The sequence below is a fragment of the Enhydra lutris genome, unplaced genomic scaffold (genome assembly GCF_002288905.1).
Source record: "Enhydra lutris kenyoni isolate GAN:26980312 unplaced genomic scaffold, ASM228890v2 scaffoldscaffold12, whole genome shotgun sequence".
Taxonomy (NCBI): Eukaryota; Metazoa; Chordata; class Mammalia; order Carnivora; family Mustelidae; genus Enhydra; species Enhydra lutris.
In genome coordinates, this window is record NW_019154096.1 from 50,527,268 (window position 1) to 50,552,378 (window position 25,111).

At 54.5% G+C, this 25,111-nt stretch overlaps 1 protein-coding gene across 1 annotated transcript in view; it reads right to left on the bottom strand.

The window, feature by feature from the left end:
• Positions 1–312: 312 nt before the first annotated feature.
• Positions 313–25,111, bottom strand: part of LOC111145146 (cartilage acidic protein 1) — a 38,530-nt gene continuing 13,731 nt past the window's right edge. Inside the window, exons 3-12 of the mRNA XM_022499834.1 lie at positions 24,453–24,587; positions 21,063–21,208; positions 18,040–18,176; positions 14,325–14,407; positions 13,397–13,497; positions 12,822–12,990; positions 3,454–3,599; positions 2,929–2,971; positions 914–1,057; positions 313–454 (exon numbers count right to left, since the gene is read on the bottom strand). Coding sequence (XP_022355542.1) covers positions 336–454; positions 914–1,057; positions 2,929–2,971; positions 3,454–3,599; positions 12,822–12,990; positions 13,397–13,497; positions 14,325–14,407; positions 18,040–18,176; positions 21,063–21,208; positions 24,453–24,587 — 1,223 coding nt within the window. The 3' untranslated portion in view covers positions 313–335. The remainder of the gene's footprint in view (positions 455–913; positions 1,058–2,928; positions 2,972–3,453; positions 3,600–12,821; positions 12,991–13,396; positions 13,498–14,324; positions 14,408–18,039; positions 18,177–21,062; positions 21,209–24,452; positions 24,588–25,111) is intronic.

Sequence of the window (25,111 nt, forward strand, 5' to 3'; positions counted from 1 at the left end):
TGACACTGGAGAATACAGAAAAGACAGGACTACCATGATTCTTCTGAAGAAGTGAAGGAGGGTAGATGGGGTAGGAGGGGAGACTTTCCTTTTCTGTTTTCCTCAGAAAACATGCAAAGAAAGCCTTCACAAATAACTAAGATTACATAAATATCAGTAGCTCCCAAGCTTCCCTTTTCAAAGATGGCCGCCCCTGGGTTCGTTCGGAGGGAACGCGCAACAGAATCTGCTGGGCGTGGAGAGAGAGACAGGCAGCAGGAGAGATTTAGTTTTCCACAAAGGTTGTTTTTTTTTGTTGTTTTTTGTTTTTTGTTTTTTTCCTTTATTGATGGGATTTAAAGTGCATATAACTGAAGGCAAAGTCCAAGGCCTAGAGAGAGATACGAGGCCCGAGAGAGAGGCTCAGAGATTCTAAAGGCAGCAGAAGGATACCCACCTAAAAAGGCCACTTGAGCTGCGAAAAGGATGGGAGAGAGAAAGAGAGAAAATGGGAAAAAGAGAAAGGGGGTTGGGGTGGGATGGGGGTGGGGGGAAGCATTTGGGAGGAAGAAGACAAACACCAGTTCAGAAATTCAGACAAAGATGAGTAGCAAGAGCTTGTTTCTATCCCTGGTAGGAGAAGATGGGCTGGCCTTATGGTACAAACATTTGTTTCAGGGAACGTGAGAAGGGGAGGAACAAGAGCAACTACTTCTGGGCAGGGTGCAGCGCCCCAGGGACCCTTCGGATGGTGGGAGTGGTGGCGGTGGGCCTTCTCCAAACCTCTGCTGTGGTCTTCCCTGGAGACCCAGTGGGGGTCTAAGGAGACTCCAGCCAGCCAGGAGAAGTCAGGGCTGGGGACCTTGATCTGGCGCCTCCCCAGAGGAAGGCCACTTGCTCATGTCACACCGGGCTGTGGCAGGGCCTCACTCACCCACACAGGCTGTGCCGTCCTCGTTGGGCTCGTAGCCCCGACTGCACCTCTTGTTGGTCCGGCACCTGTAACTTCCATACGTGTTCACACACACGGGCTTGTCTCGAGGGCACACGAATGGGAACTGGATGCATTCATTGGTGTCTAGGAAGTGAGGGGAGTGGCTCACTGGGGAGGTGTGGGGCAGTGGGACCTTGCTCAGCCTCTGTCGCCCCCACCTACCCTGTGACCTTGGGCATGTCCTTCTCTCTAGGCCTCAACATCCTCACTTTAGTCCTTTTGGCTGACTTGTTCTCTACCTGACCTCTACATGTTGGGGGTGTCAGGCTTCATCCCAGATCTTCTATCCACCACACTTTCTGTGGGTGGTGCCTTCATACATGGATGATCCCAGATTCCTGTCTCCAGCCCCTAACCCATCTCTGGGGCTCCAGACTCGTGAATCTTATGTTCTTCTCATACTCAGTAAGTCCAAAATGGAACTCTAGGTCCCACAGCCTTCAAACTTCTCCTGTCCACGACCCCATCTCGCCTAAGGCAGTCACAGCCCTGTCACCCACTCTGCTGCTTGAGCGCGGATAGGAGTGATTCCTAGTTCCTCCTCTTCCCTTACCTCTGTAGGCAATTTCATAACCGATCCCGCCATTCTGCCCCCTTAGTACCTGTCTGTCAGTCCAGCTCCTCCTCTGCTGCAGTCTATCCCCAGCCCGTACCGCCCGCTGCCCGGAGGTCCGCAGCCACCTCCGGACAGGCGCCCTGGCTGCCGCATTTCCCTCCAATCCAATCTGCAGTCCATCTTCTGAAAATGTGAATGACCCCATGCCACTCTCCTGCTTAACTGCAAAGGGCCCTAGGAACAAAATCTGGACACCTCGCCACCCTCCCTGACTTAGCACTTGGCTCCTTCCCATTCCTTTCATGCACCAGGCCTCATTCCTGCCTCGGGCGCTTTGCTCGGGCTCAAGCTCAGCTCTTTCTGGGGCTGGACCTTTTCCTCCTTCGGGTCTCAACTCAAAGGTCTTCTCCCTGACCACTCTGTCTAGAACAGTACCCAGAGACACTTTTTAAAGGGTTCTTAGCCCATCTCCTCCGGCTGCCCGGTCACAGGTTTGCGGTTCCCCTCACTAGAATAAATGTCTCCGCAGGGCAGGAGCTTAAGGCCTGCATCCCCAGCACCGTGCATGGGCACATAAACGTCTGCTGGGTGACAAGAAGGAAGAGGTGGCCCGAAGGGTGACCTCACAGGGTCCTGCCGGTGCTCACGCCAGACGCTGGAATTTCTGTGTCCATGCACCATCTGTTTAGAGCCGTTGGGGCGGGGACACGGAGAGTGGAGGGGACATATTTCCTCCCAGGCCACCCTTAGAGCTGTCCTCCTCCACTTTCTCACCTGTGGTCCTTTGCCCACTGGCGCTTTCCACCTGAACACTTTCTCCCCTCTCCCTGCCTGGCAACCGCCCCCCACCCCAGCAGCCAGTTCTCAGCTTAGACCTTGTTTCCTCTGGGGCACCTTCTCTGACCCTCTCTAGCTGGTGCAGGGCCCCGCCTCTGGGCGCCCACACCCTCCCCTCCCCCACCCTGCCCCACTCACACTGCGGGGTCATCCCTGTTCACCCCTGTGCCTCTCCCACAGGCTCTAAGCTCCAGGGGGAGCAGGGACTGTGTCTGTCTTGTTGATTTTTAGGTCTCAGTAGCAAACCCGCTGGCCTGGGACTTGGGAGCACATGCACAGTAGGTGCTTATGGGTCCCCTCCCTGGGCCCAACTTTTTTCCCCGAGCTCAGGGCAGGAAGCACTCACAGTTCCCAGAACTGCAGTGATTCTGCCTGCCGGCAGCGAACATCACTGCCCTCTGGGGAGTCATCTTGGCTTCTGGAGCTCCTGGGGCAAACAATGCCTTTCCTGCCCCACCTGTCTCCTCTGGTCTGCAGTCTGAGCTTGGCCAGGGCTCAGGCTGGCATTCCCCGAGGAGATTCTGGCCTCTGCCCCGCGCCCTGGTGCCTGCAGGCAACTCACCCAGGCAATGGCCGTTTTCCTGCTGGGAGAATCCTTGGCCGCACTGCAGTGTGGGCAGAAGCAGAGACACAAGTGAGTGAAGAAGAGCCCACCTCAGTTTCCCTCCTCATCACAGCCGCAGAGCGGCCGTCACCTGGACCCTAGAACGAGGGGTGCTCGTAGCTCTGGGCCTGGGGGCAGCCCCTCCCTGCCAGGACCCCTTCCCTTGCACTGAAAATAGGAGGCTGGGGGATGGCCGAGAGCACATTCTGTTCAGACTCCTGCTCATTTCACTCCTGTGGGGTGCATGTGTCTGAGCCGGGACGCCTAACAGAACTGTCCCTCTTCAATGACCAGTCCTTGCCCAAACTGCATACAGAGGGATCACCATGGAGCCTGCCCTTTGCTGAGAAGATTTCCACCATCCTAGGGGCAAAGTCTGTAAATTTAGGGGAGTCAAGCTGCTACCCATAGAGCTACAGGGCGGGGCGGGGTGGAAGTGGGGTGCTGCTTTTCTGGCTCTGAGGTCCAGACGCCTTTGCTCACCTCCAGTGGGGCTGGGTCCTGAGGTCTGTCCTCATCCCGGGGGTAGGGGATCTCCAGCACGGAGTTCATCTCCTCACTGGCCACATTCCGGCTTGTCATCTCGCCATCCGGCCATGTCACCTCCACACTGCTGGCTTCATCCTTCCCTGCCGGACCGAAGACAGAACTGAATTTTACATTCTATTTCATGTTAACTAATTTACATTTCCATAGCCACACATGGCTAGCGGCTACCATACGGGACGATGCAGCTCTAGCACTTACATTCCAGTGGACAGGCCAATCAGCATGAAGCTCTTTTGCGGGGTGCGGGGGTGGTAAAGCCTGGTGTAAGCAGGTTGACTTTGCAGTCGTGTGTTCAAATCTTTTTTTTTTTTTTAAGATTTTATTTATTTATTTTACAGAGAGAGAGATCACAAGCAGGCAGAGAGGCAGGTAGAGAGAGGGAAACAGGCTCCCCGCTGAGCAGAGAGCCTGATGCGGGACTTGATCCCAGGACACTGAGATCATGACCTGAGCCGAAGGCAGTGGTTTAACCCACTGAGCCACCCAGGCACCCTCGTGTGTTCAAATCTTGATTGTACCACTTTCCTGCTCCATTGGAAAGAATGTGGTGAGGGCTGGGCATCTGGGGGACCTGGGGCCAAATTCCAGCTCTGCCGCTGACTTGTTATATAATCTTGGGCATGTCGCTATATTTATATATTATTTATAATTATAGCCTGCTAGGGGCCACACTTTCTTCTGCCATTGGGAATGGGCCTGCTTCCAGGGAGCGTCCACAATGGTGGGGATAGACCGGCAAAAAGAACATAATAACATCAGATACTGAGAAGTTCTGTGAAGAAAACAAAAGTAGAACAAGAGAATAAAGAGGAACTGGGGGTTGGCTGGGAGCGTTTTCTAGTCCAGGGTGATCAAGGGTGATCTCAGGGAGCAGGCCCTTGAGCTGAGCTCCAAATGAAAGCCGAGGTGATAAAGAACGGGATGGTGGAAGGCCCAGGGGAAGCCCCAATCTGCAGAGCTGAGATGTTTACAGCAGCTAATGGCGAAGCTCAGAGAACATTCACGGAGAATCCTCCTGCACACACCCTTAAAGCGATGTGCTACCTTGGTGGTAGAAAGTAGCCTGGGCAGATCTGTCCGGTGTTTAGGCCATGTCCGAGCTGGCTGCAGGCCCTTGCTTAAGGCATTGGGGCTGTCACTGCGGCAAAGTCAGGCTAATGGTCATGAACTGGGGTGGGTGGGAGGAGGGGACTGGGCCTCACCTGTGGGGAGAAGCTCTTCACCTAATCGGTCCCTGGGAAAAAGGGCAGTGCTCAGCCCAGGTTGGAGAGAGGGTGCGGCCCCCTCGTTGTCACCCACCAGGGATGACCAGATGTGGGCCTGATGCTCAGGGGTCCACAAACCCAATCAGCTTTGGGCTGAATCAACAATACGTCACCCACGTGTTTGTGCTACTTTTCCCGTAATGTATGCAGATACTCTTAGAAAAACAAGGGGAACCAGAAAGTGCTGCTGAATTTCTAGCAGCTCCGGGCCCTTATTGTCCACCAGTGGATTTTACCAGGATAGCTACTATGGGGGCGGAGGGTAGTCTGTGACACATTTTCATGTATAAAAGGAATTCCTGCATTTTAGAAAATGTTGGCAGCCACAGCTAGACTTTAAGGGGAATGTGCGTGTAGACTTCTCTGTGTAGAGGTGTCCCCTTGGGATGGGAGGCCGGGAAGGCCTGGCGCGGAGGCTCCCAGAGGCCCCTTCTGCCCGGAGTCCTAGCACGCCACTCTGGGGCTTCCAGAGGAAGCTGCCCCTTCCGGGCCACATCACCCAGTGTCTGGGTTCTCCCTGCACTGGCCTCCCCTTTGCCTCGCTGCTGCTGCTGTGTTGTGTGTTAATGAGGGTGGCGACCTGCTCCCACACTAGAAGGTGTCAGGGGGTGGGCAGCCCCTGCCTCCGAGGGCACTTGGGGCAGTGGCTCCTGGGAGAGACTCCTGGAGCAGACCCAGAAACAATTTCTCCTAACCCTCTTTTCCTCTGCTCCCTCCTTCTATAATTCCTTTTGGAGGAGGGGGTGGACATGGGATTAAGTGGTATCACCTATAGGTTTTTTTTTCCTGTTTTGAAATAGTTGCTTGAAGTTAAAGGCACCTGGCGTTTTCAGGTTGAACAGTGCCCAAATTAAGTGGCATATATAAAAAGTAAACATGTTTCCATTAAAAAAAGGAGACAAAGAATAGCAAATGTTTCTCACCTAAGCCAAGAGAACAGCTACACGAATACATTTTCCAGACTGACTGAAGTGCCAAAATAACTCAGAAGAGTCACCGAATATTCATAGACAATTGCAAATTTACATTCTGTGTTTACAGCACGTCCTTCGGAGTCCTGCTGCCTCCCTTCCTCCAAACCCAGGGAGGGGCTGGGACTATGAGATAAGTAAGCCAAGGAGGAGGTGTCTCTGTAGGACTCCCTCCTCCACTGCCAAGTGTTCTGCTGACCCGGGCACCCTCTCTGGGGCCTCAGTTTCTTTATCTGTAAAATGGGCAGGCAGCCGAGAGCTCTAGCACTCCTGGGGAGGACAGTCCTTCTTCTTCACAATGTGAGCCCCTACCTGGCTGACTGTCCCCTTAGCACCCCCAACACCATCATCTCTTAGACATGGAGTCACCCTGTAGTTCCCAAAGCACCCTCATTGACTGGCAATAATACTGGAGAATGTGTCCCCCAAACTGTACCCACTGATCTCAGTGTTAGCACCAGATCCTCTTGGCAGCACCATGCGGAAGGTACTAGATCTCTCATTTCCATTTCAGCGACAAAGGGGCTCAGACCTGGGGAGGTGATGTAAATGGCCCATAGTTCCCCAGCTACGGACATCTGACCCCAAAGCCCGTATCTGTTTTGCCCTTGTTCTGCTCACTTCACCCTCACGCCCCCAACAGACCTAGCATCCAGGATCTGGGATTTAGCAGGATGGAGGTGAAGCCAGGCCCCCGCCTGAAGGAGCTGCATCCCATGGGGGCAAGGAACCTAGTGATTATGTTAAACTGGGAGCACGAAGCCATAGCGTTGGTGCCACTTGGTCAGAGAGGCAGGTGTTAAAAGTCGCTTCATTTGGGTGTTGCAGGAGGAGTACGAGTCTGTGAGGCAGAGAAGGGAAGGAAGGAGCCGGTCAGGCAAAGGGTCCGGCATGATACAGAGGTATGAAAAGGTCATGTGTATTTGAAGATCAGGGAGAAGTTCAAAGTGGGGAAGCAGAGCATGCGAGTGTGTATTAGGCAGGGGTTGGGGGGAGGAGGGAGGAGACAGGGACGGACTTCTGTGCCTTCACGTGTGAGGCTTATCTGAATCCTCCTGACTGCCCTGAGAGGTGGGCGCTCTAGCCGCATTCTCCAGGTGTAGACATTGGCAAGAAGTGACTTGCAGGTGTCTAAGTGAGGCCTGGAGCCCAGGTTCCTGTCTCTAGGCTTGGCTGTTCCTTCTCAAGTCTCCAGACGTCTCGGGTCTTTCCAGGCACCGCACAAGGGCAGTGTGGAAGCTGTCTGTCTGCTGGGGCTGTGAGTCAGGGAGTGGAGGAGGCCCCATTCACCAGCGCAGCTGGGAGGCCAAGGGCAGCAGGGAGTCACCTCCAGCAGCTTTTAAAGGACAAAGGCCAAAGAGGCACAGAGAATTGCGCTTTTCAGAAGTACCAGCAAAACAGATGGTGGGAATACAGTTGGTGGAATATTTTTGCACTTTAATAAAGCAATTTTTATGTGGGCCACTGAATTTTCCTTCCATAAATGAGCACCAGCAGGCTTGGAGGCTGCTCTGAGTCACTTGCAAACAATTAAAGGAAGGTGCTGTAGTATGTGGTGGGGGGGCAGGGGGGCCATCACTGCTTGGGGTGAGCTGGCCGGCGAGGAGCCCCCTGTGGGGCTGGCAGGGGTAAGCAAGTCGGTGGTGGTGCTTGTTTTCACTCTCTGGGTTTGGCTGAGTGACCTCAGCCCTCTGCAAAGCGGGAAATGGAGAGCCAGGGTGTGGGATACGTAGGATGGAGGCACGGGGCATGGTGGGGAAGCTAGGATGCCGGTTCAGAGCAACCAGCGTGCAGTGGGGACCCCACAGAGGCCGTGAGCAGAAATGCTTTTTTATGAGCCCGGCTGCCCATCTGCACCAGAAGGAGCCGGCAAAGGCCAGGGTAGGCCAGAGCAGGAGTGGGACAAGGCCGGGAGCATCGTGGAGCAGGGGTGGGGAGGGTGGTGGTCAACGCCGCTTGTATGGGTGAAGATGAGGGCATTCTGCACGGCCGAGTGGGCCCTCTGGGAACCCCAGAGAATGAAACATCTGCCCAGTGAAGTCCCTGAGTTTTTACTGTAGGTACAAGGCAGCCCAGACCCTTGGGAGTGAGGAGAGCACATGAGGGGCGGAGAAGCTAGTCCTCTGACCTGGGCTCAGTGCGGAGATAAGCAGGACACGCACATGCCCAGGACACAGGTTGCCGAGGGGCACCCGTGCACAGCCGCCCACGTGTCTGTGTACAGTTCTCTCGCCACCCATTGCCGCGAAGCCAGCGGGGAGGCAGGGGATGAGTCGCAAAGGGAGGAAGGGAGCAGGGTCAGCTGGGGTGAGCGGGAGCATCGTGAGGGCTGGAAGGGCGGCTGTCTTCCCTCCAGAGACCCCCGGCTCCTCACACAGCCGTGTGCCCCACAGCTGTGGCTCAGTCATTTGGAACGACTAGGCAGGCCTTTCTTGTATTCGTGGGCTGGACATGCCCCGAGCATGTCACCCCGAGTGCCACGAAACAAACTGGTCAGGACCAAAAACCATCAAACTGTCCGTCGGGAGACTTGCTCAATGAATGACGAGCGTGCCACACAGTGAACTACCAGGCAGCACCAGAGGGAAACAAAGGAGGGGTGCCTGTGTGCAGAACGGCATCTCGGTTATATTGTTGAGGGGGGCGGGAAGCAAGTTTGGAAATAATGGGAAGAACATAATCATTTTCGTTGGAAACAAATCCCCGAGGCGTACTTACCTGTAACTGTGCTCCCATGCATCTTACATGTAATAAAGTTATATCACGGAGCATGGGCGTGGGAGCAGGCCACCCCCCCACCCCCCGCCCTCCACACTCCTGACCCCCTTACCCTGTTCTGCATTTCCTTTTCAATAGCGCTTAACATCTTATAACCTTTTATATATTTATGTAGTCATTATGTTTATTACATAGTGTATGTTTCCACTAGTTCCATTAGAAGGTAAGATCAATCATGGCAAGGATCTGTGTCTCATTAGGGTTCGGCACATAGCACATGCTCAGTAAATGCATGTTGATTAAATGAATCAAATGGTACTGGGAGAGGGTGAAGGGAGAAACATTTACTTTTCACTTAATATTCAAAAGATAATGGTGATATTAGGGGTTCTTTTTCCTTTCTTTGTAATGATGTTATAATTTCTAATTGTCCTATAATCAATATGTGTTATTCCTACAATCAGGAAAACCATTAAATCCTTCTAAGAACATTTGCAAGCACTGGTCTCCCTGGAAGGCCCCTGGTGGCCCTACCTGAGCCCAGCATAGCCTGGCTTCGGCTTGCCCTGCAGGGCTGAACAACCCCCTCTGATCTGCTTGTCCCCTCCAGCCTGGCTCTTGGCTACCCCCACTACCCCCAGCTCGGCTTTGGCTTCCCTCTCTAGGTTCCGTTTCTACCAGACCATTTGGTTATGTGGGTACCTGAACACACTCCCATCTCTGGGCCTTTGTTCAAGCCAGGCTAGCCCCTGGGATGCTCTCTTCTGCCACCCTCTGTGCCTTCTAAATCCCTACCATCCAGCTAGACCCCATACTAAGCCCATGTCCTTGGGAAAGCAGGACTATTTCTCCCGTGTTTGTCCTCACGCAGCCCCTGGGCCAATGTGATGGTGCGTCCAGATCTGCCTTGCCCCAGAATTTCTGTGTCCATCTGCCTTTTTCAGACTGTGAGCCTGGAGGGCAGGGAGTATCTCTTCTTTGTCCCATTTGTCTCTTTCCCACATCTCTCTGCATCTCATGGTTTCACTAGTCCCCTGTCTGCCTGTGTGCCCCATCCTCTCTCTTTCCTCAACCTTTCCTTTTGGCTGGCCTTTCCTTGTGGCTCCCTCTCTTCCCACCCCATTGGCGGCCCCTTCATCAATCAGGAAGGCTTGCCCTATGCTGGATCCATGAAGGAGACGCTCCTGGGTTGGGGACCTTGGAGCTGTGGGGATGGAGCCCACCTGCTCCTGGCTGTGTCCCTCCTCTTGGTCCTGCTGCCAGCTCAGCCGCCTCCGGGAGTCTCACTCCCAGGCCCAGGGCTGACCCATAGGGACCAGTCCCTGAGAGCAGCCTTCCTTCTGTGACTCTCTGGGAGTGGATCCTGGCAACGGATAGGAGCTTACAGGGGGACTCATGGAGCAGTTTGAGCTGGAGTTCAGAGCCAGAACAAATCCCCCGGCCTTGCAAGATATCGAGGATTGGCAGTCTGGAGGGGCTCCCAACCAGGGGCAGCATCTCTAATTTGTCCTGACACTGCTATGTGGAACCTCAATTTCCTTGTGTATACAATGGGGTGGGAGCTGCTGTCCAGCTGGATACTGGGTGAACATCCCACCAAGGATACCGCGGCTGTTACCCTGGTGATTGGATGGCCTTGCATGGGTCGCTTGGTAACTGAGGGGACATGGATGTCCAGGAAGAAAGAGGCAAAGCAGGAGGACCTTGGCTGGGTCCATGCAGAGCAGCTCTGGAAGGTCAAGCCCTTAACTTATGGTGGTCAGTGGTGACCAAGGAGTCGTGATCCAAATCCAGCCCTCTCTACTTTCTGGAGATGGGATTTGGGGCTGGTTACTTAGCCTGAGCCTCAGTTTTCTGACCTGTGTAAAGGGGTTATGATTTATCACATTGTGGTAAGAACTGCATGAAGTTTCTTGTGTGGAGTCCATTAGCCCAGAGCCTGGCACACAGTGCTCAAGGACAGTCAGCTACGGTGTTCGGTGAGAGAGGACTATGTATTCAAGTCTGTACTTCGCCAATGTAGCAAATGGCTACCGTAAAAGTGACAAATGCTTCAATAGGGAGCTGACCCATCCAGGGCGAAACAGCCCAAAAACATGCTCATAGAACCAGGCCCTGGGTCCCCTAAAACTTTATGCTTCTTTTCCAGACTGCATAAATATTATGTGTTTCTATAAAAGTTGGAACACACGCACAAAACATACGGAAGGAAATAAAAATCACACTGTTGGGTGGGTCTGAATTTGAACGTCAGTTCTGTCACCCATCGATCATGTGACCTTGGCAGGTTTCTTAACTGCTGTGATCTTCAGTTTTCCCATCTGTAAAATGGGGATAAGTAATGCCCGTCTCTCACGGGGTTGCGATCATGAAAGGACATAAGAGCAAAGTGCCTCCCAGAACGACTGAGAGTTACTAAGTTAGTCCAGCCACTCAGAATCACGTTCCTACTTCCTGCTTTTTCCATTGTCTGTATGATGTATAATATAATATTGTGTATAATATTAATATATACATGTATATTAACTTCAGACCATGTTGTCTACTCTTCCAATGTTAATATTCGATCTCCCCATGAGCTGCTAACACATGGGGCAGAATGTCTGACTTGGAGCCCAGGTATATTCGAGTCAGATGCTTTCTTAACCGTTGTGTTTTAATAAAGTGACTCTTGGCTCCTCCACACTTTTTCCAGGATTGCCCCTCCTCCCAAGAAGGCTCGTTAGACATTCCTACCCTCTCACACTATTCCCTCCCCAATGCATTTCTTTAAAAACGTTTGATGTTGAAATAATTCTAGATTCTCGGGAAGTTGCAAAGATAGTACAGAAAGGCCCTGTGTGCCTTTCACCCAGTTGCCCTCAAAGGTTAGAGCTGTGCCCCTGTAGCGTGATACCAAAACTGGGAAATCGACATTGGTACCGTGTGTAGTTTTATGTCATTTTATCACATGCGTGGATTTGTCTAACAACCATCACCAAAATCAAGACACAGGACTGCTCTATCACCCCAGAAACCTCCCTCAGGCTGTCCCTTTATGTGGCCTTACCCACCCCTGGCAACCACTGTTCTATTTTCTGTCTCTAATTAAAAAAAAAAAAATAAGACTTTATTTATTTATTTGAGAGGGAGAGAGAGAGCATGAGAATGGGGAGGATCAGAGGGAGAGGGAGAAGCAGACTCTCCACTGAGCAGAGAGCCCGAAGCGGGGCTCGATCCCGGACTCTGGGAACCGCCCAGGATGGTGACCTGAGCTGAAGGCAGGCGTTTAACCAACTGAGCCTTCCAGGCGCCCCTTTGTCTCTGTAATTTCATCATTTTGAGAATATTATATAAATGGAATCAACAGTATGGGCCTACTTTATGAGATGGGCCTCCCCACCCCCCCCACCTCCTTGTGATGCCCCGGAGAGCTAGTCAAGCTGCTGTGTGTATCAGCAGTTCCTCCTCCTTATTGCTGAGTAACATTCCTGGTGCGGATGGACACCGGTTTGTTGAACCGTAACCTATTACGGGGGCGCCCTCCGGGTGCTTTCAGTCTGGGCGGCTGCCGACAAAGTTACTGGAACAATCTTGCATAGATTTTATGTGACAGAAGTTTCTGTTCATCTGGGATAAATACCCCAGAGTGCAATGGCTGGGTCTTATAGTAGTTGTGGGTTTGGTTTTTTCTTTTTAAAGAAACCGCCAAACTGTTTTGCAGAGTGGCTGTACCGTGTTGCTTTCCCACCAGAAATGCACCGGCGAGTGCATTTCTTCGCACCCTCACGGGCATGTGGTGTTATCGCTATTTTTGGTAGCTGTTCTGATAGGTGTGTGGTGATGGCTCATGCATATGACAGGTGTACGGGATCACTGTTCACGTGCTGTCTATCTTAAGCCTATAAACACAGAGTACGATTTGCTTGCTTCCCTTCTCCAGACAGGAACCAATTCCAGCTAAGGGAAGGCACCAGTGGTTTGGGGAGGCTTTAATCACCAAGCTGGCCCCAAGAGGCCAAGACCACAGCTGGTGTGGACGAGTCTGCAGGGCAATGTTCCAACAAGGCCCCAGTCTTGGACTCAGGGATGATTAAATACTCTGACCCGAAGGTGAACGAATTCAACAGAGGACTGCAGTGGGGGTCCATGCAAAGGGCAGGGCATGGAAACCTCCCTCTGGAGTTCAGGTTCATTTCGGAGCAGGGTTGCCTGCATGGCTGGTGTCCGCTGCAGCCTCGCCGGACCTGGATGTACCATACACTGGCAGTCCTCCGTTCCCAAGCATGCTTCAGGACACACTTTCAGGAGCCCACCACCATCTGGGCGCGACAGCCCATTGCCTGCCCCGTCCCCCGCCCTGACTCACCTAAGCCAAAGTGCGCCACGGGCTCCATCTCACACAGGTAGCCCGAACCCCCGTCGATAATCCTCAGGTGGGCCCCGCTCTTCTTGGTGTAGAGCACGACCTTAGCTCCCCGGGCGAAGGCCCCGAATCGGGTCCGAGGTACCACTCGCAGCCAGTTGTTGCTGAAGCCCTGCAGGGAGGGAGGAAGGCAGGTGAGTATCAGGGGGTGGGGGGCAGGGAGGAAGGAAGGGGAGGGAAGGAAGGGGGGGCAGACGGAAGAGAGAAGGAAGGTGAACGAGGCACACAGGTGGGCTGAAGTTTGGAAAGAGAGGAACTGGAAAAATGAGGGGAAAGCCAAGAGGCTCAGGAAAAGCAGTTTTTGGAGAAGTGCTGGTGGACAGCGGAGGGGCCAAGAGCTTCTCCCATGAGGGACCCCTTCTTGGAGTCTTACTGTGTGTGGCTGCGATTTATTTCCTGGGTTTCTATTTCCCACCATGCTGGGCAAGCAAGTATCCCCAGGGCCTCTGCCCTCGTCCACCTTAGACCCAGAGGAGCACATGGGGTTGCACTCCACGGGCCCCGGGGCGCATGCGCACCTGGTTCCCCCGGAAGACAGACAGCGGCTGAGCCATGGACTCCCCATGGGACAAGATGAGGTCCAGCATCCCGTCTCCATCGAAGTCTGTCACCACACCCCCTGCAACAAGGCAGATTTCACTCTGGCCATCGGCCAGGAGACCCAAGAGGGAGAGGGGCTCCCGACCACTGCCCAGTCGTGCACGTGCCCCCCTGGGGGGTAGGGGGAAGCTGAGAGCACAGCATTGGGGCAGGAGTTGGGGGGAGGGGGGAGCCTCTGTCCTCGGATTTCTCACAGCCGGCTCATGACAAGAGATCATGAAAGGGGCTCCCTTTCCTTTCCCTGAACTTTGCATGGAGACAGTGGGTGCCAACCGCTCAGACCATGAGGACTTCTTCCTCATCTATCACACACGCCCTTTGCCTTTGTAGCTGTTGTCCATATGTCATGTCTGCACATTCATGGGCTCTTGTGGGTCCTCACTACCACACACAGAGGTAAGGAGGGCAGATGGCATTATCCCTTCCATGCATGTGCAGGGTAGGACCCACAAGGTGAAGCACCTCTTCCAAGACCACAAGTGAGGCAGTGGCAGGACCGAGGCTTGGGACTCCTGTTCCAGTGCTCTTTCTCTGACACCAGGCTGAATACCAGGAGGGGAAGGGTCAGACTGCAGGACCCGCAGCCTCTCCTTTCTATCCCTACCTGGCACCAGAGAACCTACCGTCCATGGATTTCCAGAACCCCACACGGATCGTTGGTTTCCCTGCTTCCAGCCCAAGGCTCCCAGGGGCTCACCCAACCCTTGGGTATCAGCCTTCAGCATGGCAGGGAAGGTGGGGTCCTGCGCCCTAGGGAGCTGGCAGCCCTAGCTCTCTTGCCCTCATCCCGTGCCTGGGCAGAGCAGAGACAGAGGAGGGAAGGCTGGAGCCCCCAGGTACCCTCACCTGTGCCCCGACCCTCAGGCTCTAAGGCATCACCGGGATTGAGCTCCTCGATGAGGGGGTCGCCGTGTTCCCTGCGAATGACCCTGCAGGAGAGGAGACAGGTTGTTCCCGGATGACTAGCATCCCGGCATGGCACCCGCGGGCCCCCTGAACCCAGAGGTCCACTTGCTCCCGTCTCTGTCCCCTGAGCAGCCCCGGGGCCCCACGTGGACACCTACTGAGCCACCATCTGCTCACAGAGCTTGCCTACACACTGCCTGTTCCCTTCCTGGGTTTTAATTTACGTTGGTAAATATTGATTTTTCTTTCTCTAATGGATGAGTTATAGACAGCCTGGGGAAGGGCAGTTGATAGATGGAGAAGGGGCAGGGACGCAGCTACCTTCAACTGACCTTCCCCTTCCTTCAAGTGGCCCTGGGCTTCTGAGTTCTGGGTGTAACCAGGATTCAAACCGCTCAGATGCCACCTCCTCCAAGCCCTCCCTGACGATCCTGTGGGAAGCAGGGCCTTCCTGCTCGGCCTTTGTCACTTCCTGCCTTGTGGTAAAGCTCTGAGCGAGTGCCTCTTCTCTCTCCAGTTGGATGGGAGCTCTTCACAGGCTGGGACCACGTGTCTCGCATTTTCTCGGGCACCTGGCACAGCGCGTGGCCCCCCTAGGAAGCTCTGCGCGCATGTCTGCAGGAGGCGAAGATGAAGTCCAGCAGCAAAGAGGGCAGAAACGGGTCCCTTTGGGCTGCAGGGGCTCTATTTTAAGCTCTGAATCACGGCAATACTTGCTTCAGAAAAGCCCACTGTGAGCGTCTTGCTCTGTCTCCGCACCGAGCTCAATGCTGATGACGGTGGCGAGCTTCCCCCGATTTTTCTCACTCGTTAGATTCTTACAGCCTTGGCTGCTCTGGCCAAGTGGAGCAATACTGGGGGAGCCAGGGGGCTAGGAGGGATCTGATTTCTACCCCCGTGACACTGCCGATGGCTCTTGTCTGCCCAAGTCACAGAGTCACCAGCAGGCTGAGCTGTGGCCATTGACTTCGGGTGGGGAGGCAGGGGTCCCCTGAGCTAGAGCCTGTGGTGGCCAGAGGGCAGGGTGCAGGGGGTCTGCCGTGGCGAGCAGCAGCCCTGGGAGAGCCGTCTGTCGGCCCCAGGCATCTGTGCTGAGCTCACCCACGGGTGTGGACCGGGCGGAGGGCCGTGTGCCTGGGTGCACTCCGGCATGTGAGCTACGTGTGCCTTGGCCTGCCAACAACCACAGTCCCTTTGACCTCCTGTGTACTGCAGGCTCTGCCACAGCTGGGTTCAGGTTCAGGTGACAGTGCAGTTAAGGGTTCCTAAGGACAAAGCCCAGCAGTTCCACTGCATCGACGTATTTGCCCATCAAATTCTTCGGCAGTGACTTCTGTGTGCTGTCTAGCATGTGGGGGGCTGCGGCTGTGGTGTGTGTCAGGGAGGACGGAGCTCAGGGTCCATGACCGCAGGGAGTCTCAGGCAGAGCTCCGAACGCCAACAGGGAGAGAGAGGCTGAGGGGATGGAGAGCTGGGCAAGCCCACTCGGGCTTCGGGCTTCCTGGAGGAAGGGCCGACTAAGCTGAGCCCGGAGGATGAGTGTGGTCACTCAGAGGAAGAGGGAGGAGCAAGGGGCAGAGGGGGCGGCCTGCCTGAGGGTCCATGCCGGGTACAGCCCAGAACTGAAGAGAGGGACGGTGTCAGAAGCTCAGCTGTAAACGGAGAAATGGAGTGTGACCAGGTGGGGGACAAAGCGGGGGTGTGGGATGAGTCTAAGAGAAGGCAGTGGGGGGCTTCCAAAGGTTTCAAGTGGAAAAGGGGTGTAGCCAGATTTGCATTTTCAAACACCTTGCTGAAGGCTTGTGTAGGAATCCCCTTCAGAGCCAGAGACAGGAGCTAGGGAGCGGCATAGGGGTGAAGAGAGGAGAACGGAGCAGAGGCTGGTGTCAAGGTCAGCGGTGTGACCGTCGAATCCCAGCTGGCCTGGGAGAGTCCGTGTTGGCCCTCCGGCCCGCCATTATCAACAGGACCCCTTATGCTAACTAAGCATCTGGTTTGGTGATGAAATCCTTGGTTACCTCACTCCTCATTGCAAGATCGCAGGCTCAAGCACACGGAGGCTTTGAGTCCCCAGCATCTCCCACGAGGAACCTGCCGTGTTCCATTCAGTGACAGAGATAGGTGGGGCCAAACCTGCAGGGTGGCCACCGGAGCAACGGCTGGGACTGTAGCCCCTCGCACTCCGGGCCGTGGGCTCGGGACCCATCTGGCACTGGGACTTGGAGCACAGTCGTGTGCCTGGGAAGGGCTCACGCTACGGCTGCGTGGAGGCCAAGACACTAACCCATGGGACCACTATAGGATGACCCTGTCCTCGTCCATGGCAGCCCCGGGCCAGCCTGCCCTCCGGGTGGCCAGAGGGAGGCTGGGTAGTGTGACAGAGCCAGGTGGGCAGGCCGACGGGGGAGGGACCCAGGCCACAGTGATGAGATCACTAGACTCCCTTGTGCTCAGCGGCCCTGGCGAGTGACACTTTATTAGCCAGAGAAGGAAAGTAGTATCTCTGTTAACGAGCAATTGATCTTCCGCAATTAATCTGGAAGTTGTGAATAAGCTTTTTCCAAGGCGCCTAATTAGTAAACCTGGTGCCTTTGGGGGGTGATTACTTCCAGTCAGGATTGATGCTTTGTTAATAATCATATTTTAAAACATGCTTAGTCACAGCTCTTGCCTTTTATTAATAGTTGGGCCCCCTCCTGGGGTAGAGGATGGGGGGCTCTGCAGAGCTGAGCCAGGTGACCGGGCCCATTTCCTGAATCCAAGGCCCCTTGCTCCCCTGCCTCCTCTCCCCACCGGCTCCTGAGCCCCACAACCAGGAACAGGGTTGTCTCAGACCACATGGGGCCTGAGGTTCCCCAACAGCAGTTCTCAAGCTTTTGGTGTCATTAAGAGTCACCTGATGCCCAGTGCACTTGTTAAAAACAGAGGTTTCTGGGCCTCACCCTGGAGATTCTGATTCAGGAGATCTGTGCGGACCCCAGAATGCTGTACTTTAAATAAGCACTTTGGGTGATTCTGATGCAATGGTCTCTGGGCCCCTCTTAGAGAAGTATTGCCTTCGAACTTCCAACCTTTCCTCCCCAGATGTAGGTGCTTGCAGATTCCTTCCACCTGTCAATCCCTTTTCCTGGTCTACCATTGATCGTCTCATCCAGCATTTCCCAAGGGATTTTTGTGGAGTACCAGTCCCAAGAATAAAATCTTCGAAAGAGGTGTCCTGTGGTCAAATCTGTTTGGAATACTCCATCTCCCTTTCAGAAATTAAAAACACTCATGCTCGTGTTAAAGGGTCTGAGAAGTCCTGCAGCCAGTAAATCTGCCTGTCTTTGCTAACCCCAGGCGCACCCAAACAAACTTGACTCTGTAACTCCTTTTTGTGGTGACGTGGATTTCTCTCCCGTAGAGCTTGGGTTCTGGGCACACATTGGGCCATGTCCCTCTGCCTGTTCCCCCACAACAGCAGGAGGCTGGCTTCCTGCCCCCGATCTGCCCTTCATTCCACAGCCTCTTGCTCAGTCTCTCCTTCCCTCCTCTCTGTTCCTTCATCAGGGGACCATCGGGAATCGGCCCTAGGAACTCCCCTCTGAATCCTATACCTTGCTCCCGACTCCCAGCCCCCGAGATCGAGAAGTCACTGCCAGGCTGCAGTGCCTACCGGAAGAGACGGTTGGCTGAGGAGCTGCGGTGGGCAAAGTTGTTGAAGAAGATCTCCAGCTCCTGGTCATTGTCAAAGTCAGCGGCGATGACGGTACGGACCGGGGATGGCATGGAAAATTTGGGCGAGGCGATGTCCTGACGGAGGAGAGGGTGCAGGTCAGCAGACAGAGGTGTGTGTGTGTGTGTGTGTGTGTGTGTGTGTGTGTGTGCGTGCGTGCGCAATCCAAGAGAAGAGACAGCCCACCTAACACCTCCTCTCTCACCTCCCCTGGAAGGGACCTGTGGTGGTAGCACCCAGGACCACAAAGACCCTGGGCTGCTTGTAGGACAAGGAGGTGAGAGGAACAGTCCCAGTTCCCACCAGCAGAGCACCTGGCTGTTCCCTGGTCAGGGTCACACGAAGCCCTCCCATTGAGGTGGGGTAGATATCAGCATTCCCATTTTACAGGCAAGGTGATGGTGTCCTGGGGGAGGGAGGGGAATCACCCATGGTCATGGCTAATGATGGGGCGGTAGCCGGGGCTTCTGACCCAAGATGCTATGTCCCTTCCTCCTCTGCAGGAGAGTCAGAAGAGGGGGCTGGGGGGTGGGGGATGCTGGAAAGTGCTCTGCACTTGAATCCTGGCTTCTCTCCTGACCAGCCATGTGATCTTAGGCAAGTCGTTAACCTCTCAGGTCTCACTCTCTCCGTCAGTAACATGGGGCTAGGAATAGTGTGGCTAAGGCTGTGAGCACTGCGCGAAAAATGCCTGGCAAGCACTGGGCATGAACCAGATCCTTGGCACCAGTCCTGGCCTTGCTCGTGCCATCAGTCCCATGGAAGGCAGGAGAGGGCTTCTAGCTGTGTTTCTGCTGTTATCTTAAGTTTTTTTCCTGGAAGTCTTTCAATTTTTTTGAGACCCTTGCTTTAGGGGTTTGTAGTATCAGATACACTTGTCTGGGGTTCACGGGGAGACCCCAGGCCCAGGAGAGCCCAGCTTGGACCTCGAAGTGCTGACACAGCCTTGGAGGACCCGGCAAAGGGTCCCAGGGGTGGGATTTCCTTTTGAAAAAGAAGAAGAGGCGTAGAGAGCAACCTTCTGATTATAAGAATATTCATCACAGATACTTTTGTCTCTTAAAGATTCTAGCAGCCTGTCTGGCTCTCAGGGCCCACCTGGAAAGGGTTGGGAAGGGACAGTTCATGTTTCCGGGAGTGCCCCTCTTGCCCACTGGCCTGGCCCTGCTCCTTGGCCGCTCACTGCAGGTCCCCCCTCCAACCAATGCAGGAAGGAGCCATCTGGGACAGCTGGCGAGCTGCCTGTTCTGGGGAACCCAGGAGGGAGATTGTCCCCATCAGCATGGTAATGAGGCTGATTAAGAGCCTGGCCACTTGGCCAGGGTGGGCTGAGCAGGGCCTTATGAGCTGGAGAGAAAGGGACCTCAGGATCTCTAAGTCATTATTATTCTATTGATCCTATAAAAATGGAAACCTACATAGCTCCCTTGGGGTTCCCCCTGGACACCCGGGCTTCTGAGATAATGTATGTAAAGCGCTTAGCACAGTTCCTGGCACATGGAAGGCACCTGATACATGGGGCGTCTACTATCATTGTTTTTGCTCCTGTGAGCTCTGGGGAGGGGCCACCAGGAGGCCGGGCCGTGTTCCTCAACCACAGCACACTGATGTTTGGGCCTGGATCATTCCTGACTGGGGGGCTGTCCTGTGCGTTACAGAACATTTGGCAGTACCCCTGGCCTCCACCCACTAGATGCCAGTCACACCCCTTTCCCATTTGTGACAACCAAAAAGTGTCACAGACACTGTCCTCAGACAATGTCAAATGTCCAGGGGAGAAAATGACCCCTGGTGGAGAACCTGAGTTAAGACAAAAAGCTGGCGGGGGGCGGGCGGCGGGGGGGCGTTGCGCCTGGGTGGCTCAGTCAGTTGAGCATCTGACTCTTGGTTTTTGCTCAGGTCATGATCTCACGGATCATAGGATCGAGCCCCACATGGAGCTCTGCGTCTGCTTCTGCGCTCAGTGGGGAGTCTGCTTGAGGATTCTGTCCCTCTGCCTTCCCCCAGCTTGTGCGTGTGTATGCCCTCTCTCTCTGTCTCTAAAATAAATAAATCTTAAAAAATAACAAAAAGCTAAATAAGGATGAAAATCATCCTGGATCCCGAGATCAACTGCTTGAGTTCAGGGCAGGCCTTCTTCTCACCCAGAGAGCCCGGGTCTCATGGGAGGGAGCCGCTGGGCCTGAGCGTCCCCAGGCGGCTGCTACAAGGGACGAAGCTTGCGGCGGTGACCCAGACAGAAGGGTCCCAGCGACTCCCCTGGGACCATGAAGCATCGGGAAAATTCTCACTCCCAGAGGGGACTTTGGCAAGACCTAGGTACCTCCAGAACCCTCCAGACTCACTGAGATCAGTTTCAACCATCCTATGAGAGCTCCAGGAGAAAGCTCCAAACTCCAGCTCACCAGGGGGTGGCACCCAACAGTCCCTTTGAAGAATTCTTGGCATCACAGTCTATGACAGCTCAGGGAGGGGACACAGACAGGGACTGGAGGTGCCCGCCACCTGCCATTTGTCTTCAGGGGCCATGGGGGCTCCGGAGCCTGAGTGTTCCGCGTGTCCCTCTCTTGCCCACCGCATCCTTAGCCAGAACTTAAACTTGAAAAGATCAGGTTTTCCAGGAGCCACCTGGAAAACTACTGCCAATCCAGGAACGAAGCCCAGAGCCTTCATTGCCCTGTTCCTGCCCACTGTGGGATGTTACTCTCCCTCCTCTGCCAGTGGCTCTCCCTGCCCCGGGCACTAGAGAGGGTATGAAGCCCAGGCTGGACTCCATCGTCTTCCCCTACGATGTTGCCTTCACTGTGGCTGTCCTGCCTCCAGGCCCTGCAGAGCCACAAGCCCCTTCTCAGCCTGGGGGGAGGCACAGGCAAGGTGGCATCCCTAGGACATGCCAGGGCTGCACGCAGTGCTGTGGGGATGGGTGGGAGGGGGCGGGGCGGGAGGGCGAGGTCCCTTCTTACCCGAAAGCGGACCTTCCCATGGGCACTCATCTGCAGGTAGAGCCGGTGGGGGCCATTCCAGTTGCCGTAGACAATATCCACTTTGCCATCGCGGTTGAAGTCGGCTAGGGCGACACCTCGCCCATGCTGGTGGGGGTCGTCCACACCTGGGGAGGAACGACAGGGACCCTCAGGGCTGCACCCCCTGCAGGCCCTAAAAACGCTCGCCTTGCTAGAGCTCCTTGGAGAGACACAGGGATGGTGATCCTTGTGCTGACCCTGCCCTCCCAGGGGGCAGACGGGGAGCCCCAGCCGCCAGCTCAGAATTTCTCCCTGGGGGCAGGAGGTGGGACAGCCGTGTGGTTGCAAAGGGAATCAGACTTGCCTTCAGCGGCATCCGCCCAGCAAGCACACAATTTTCACTCAGTTTGGGGGTAGCATGGGTCGGGGAAGGGGACATGCAAAGTCTGGAGGACCAAAGGCCCCTCCAGCCACTCCAACGCTGCCACTGGGGTATAGTAAGTTGGTCATCACCCGTTGGCTTAAATCTCTCAGTAGCTCCCCAGTCTTGTTGGGTCAAGTTCAAGTGCCTGGGGAGCACAAGGCCCCCACCCACCCTATCTGGTCTTGATCTGGTACCCCTTCCCCTCCCCCCCCTTACTCATAAACTCTGGCGACCTGTGCTCCTGTCATTCCTCAAATGAGCCCTGCCCTTTCTGGCTTCTGGGCCTTTGCTCAAGCGTGTTGCTGCTCCTGGAATGCTCTTCGCCTGGCTATTGGTTACCTGGTTCCTTGTTTTTCTTCTGCTCTCAGCTACTTTGTCACCTCCTCAGGGAAGCCTTCCCTGACCACTCCCATGAAAACAGCTCCTCCCAGCTACTTTGGTATTTGTCTTGACAGCCTCTCATTCTTTCCCTCCACTGTGCTGATCACAGCGACCATCGGGTTCCTTTGTGGTTTATCTGCTTAGTGTCCGTTTCCCCACAAGACCTTATACTCCATGAGGTCAGGGGCTGTCTTCTTGTTCACCTGTATTCACGCAGCATCTGACCGGTAGTTTTCAGTAAATACTTGCCGAATGAATGAAGAGACATAAATAATTTGACAGAAGGCTTCTGGGGATGTTGGTGACAGCAGAGGAAATGCCACATCATAACACAGAAACCCACAGCGTGCCTTGGGAGCTTGGGGAAGAGAAGCCTGTGTGTCCAGTGTTGCTGGCTTCTGCTGTCCCTGCATCTGCCAGTGTCCACTGAGCTGACCCTGGTGGAGGACAGGGGCTGGCTTTGCCTAGAGGGATGGCTTGACCTCCCGGCTGCCCGAGGCAGATATGTTCCGTCAGGCCAAGCGTGGAGCTGAGAGGTGCTGGGTGCTAGTTCTCAATACCCATGCTGACTCTCTCAGAGGACAAATTGCCGTTGGTCAGTGGGCCCTCAGAGATGGGGTGGGCGATAGGACAAGATAATGGAGGGGAGAATCACAGAATCCAGGGTCCAGGGAGCTCTTGCCAGCGGCAACCACAGAACTCCCAGGGATGGGAGCCAGCAGAAGGTGCGAGTGGGGCCCCCTGAGCACCTTGGATGCTGAGTACCCTCTCGGGGGAGGGAAGGATCTGGACAATGGGTGGGAGATGTGGGGAGAAGAGGCAGTGTGCCCTAGGCTTGAGGAAGAGGCTTTTCCAAGGAGGGGGCAGCCTCTAATCTCTAGGATTAATACCCCATTAATTCTCTACAAAACTCCCCAGCCCAAATGTCGGTGGCCTTCTGTGTTGGCCCATTTCTCTCCTATCTACGAGGCACCTTGACAAGGAGCTGGTTCCTTTTCACGGGAATAATTGGTGGCAGGCCGCATTTCACAGCAGCATCTGTTTGGGTGATGAATGCCCTCTTGACATGTCTTGTTAAACCCCTGCAATCATTCTGACTTTCAATTACGGGCCTAGCACCTTTCCTCTCTCCTCCCGCCAGATACCTTCTCCCACTCCAACTTGCTCACTCATCTCTGCTCCCATCTCTTTAACACCTTATCAAACCCTCTAGGTTTACTCCACCACCACCTCCCCTTCATTTTATGATTTTTCAGCAATGAGAAAATTTGCTGCCAGAGTATATAGCCCTGTGTGTGTGTGTGTGTGTGTGTGTGTGTGCGCGTGTGCATGCCAGGTGGGAGGACAGGCCAGGGGAGCTGTCTCCAGCTCTAGCTCTGCCCAGGAAGGAGGAGAGGGAAAGACACAAGGCAAGTGGATAGGCTCTAAGCGGAGGGATGGTGCTGGAAGTGAGCACTCTCAAGCAGAGAGCTGGGGGATTACGATCTTGTAAGTCAGGGAGGATGGACTGGCAGACACTCAGGGATTTGATGCTCGCTGTCGGCACTAGCTGGAGCTTGTAGGACCTTTGATCTATGTGTCTAATCCCCGCTCACCTCTTCTTCTGGAGGGTAGCGCTCGCCTCTGTGCTGCCCTGAGAGGGGCGAAATCAACCCTTTCATTGGCAAGGTGGGGAGGAAGTGGGTGGAGAGAAGTGGTCAAAGGGTGGACTGATTAACACCCACAAACTTTCATTAAGTGTCCCTTCCACCATTCAGCAAGATTTACTTGGTGACTGTGGTGTGTCAAGAATGAACAGTACAGCGCCCTGTCCTTGTAGACCTAGATTATTCTAGCAACGTAGAAACCTGATCGAGATGTGCGTGTAAGGGCAGTGTGAATGCAGATGAGGAAGTGTGAGTCTCTGCCAGGCGGCCCAGGGGGAGGTAGGAAGGGCTTCATAGAGCTGAGTGCTGAATGATAAATAGAATTTCTGCAGAAGGAGAAAAGGGAGAAGGCACTTTCTAGCAGAGAGAATGGCAGGTGCAAAGGCCCTGAGGCAGATGAGGGATAAGCACAAAAGGAGGAAGGGGAGCAGAGCTGGGAGCCTAAAGTACTATTTTGTGTGGATTTTAGTCCCCTTACTTAGCTATTTGTTTGTTCATCGTGCCTGTGTGCATATGTGTGGCAGGTAGGGTAGGATGGTACAACCTTCCTGGGATCAGAATCCCCAGCTCTAAGTACCACCTGGCACTTAGCAGGTGCTCCATAAATGGTTATTGGATTGAATTTAGTGATTAAGGTGAATGTGGGGAGGGGAACTGGAAAGAGGTGGCTTGGAGGGGAAATTAATGCTGAAGACTCAAGCAGGACTCAGAGGAACACGGGCCAAATCTAGTTGCTGGAAAATGGATAATGGTCAGGAGTTCCAGGCACCCCCTCTCCCCAGCAGCACACATCCCCTGTGGCCGGAGCCTTGGGGGATACAGAATGGAAGGTGACAATGTTTCCCTGCACAGTGGGCATGCTTCCTGGTCCCGGTCTCCCTGAGGCCAGCATCCGAGGGTCTGGGGCAGTGAGGGACCCAGGGCAGGGGCCACACTCACCGGCACTGGTAGCAGCATCCACGAAGGTGCCATCACCCTGGTTGTGGAAGAGGAAGTTGGGCCCATTCTCATTGTCACAGAAGATGTCTGAGGCACTGCTGCTGAGGATAGGACCCACGCTGACACCGCGGCCCCCTAGGAGAGGACAGCAACCCACAGTGAATGGCAGAAGCAGAGCCTCAGGCCTGCGAGGAGGATGGGTGGGCCTCAGAGGCCTTTGAGAAGCCGCTGTGGCGAGGCCTCTGAAGATCTTTGGGGACAGGGGAATGCTTCTCTGAGCCCAGATCTGGGCTCAAAGTCCTGTTAACATGTGTAGAGGATGACGCAAGGAAGGATAAGGCTAGGGAGGGGCAAGACGGTGTCACTTTGTGCCCAAGTCATGACCCCATGACCTACGGAACACAGAGGCCATCCTACAGATCCCTCCCTTCCCTTCAGAAGCTGACTCACAACGATCCCCCAGCCCAGATCTATCCACCACATTTTTTAAAAAAGATTTTATTTATTTATTTGACAGACAGAGATCACAAGTAAGCAGAGAGGCAGGCAGAGAGAGAGAGGAAGGGAAGCAGGCTCCCTGCTGAGCAGAGAGCCCCACGTGGGGCTCGATCCCAGGACCCTGGGATCATGACCCGAGCCGAAGGGAGAGGCTCAACCCA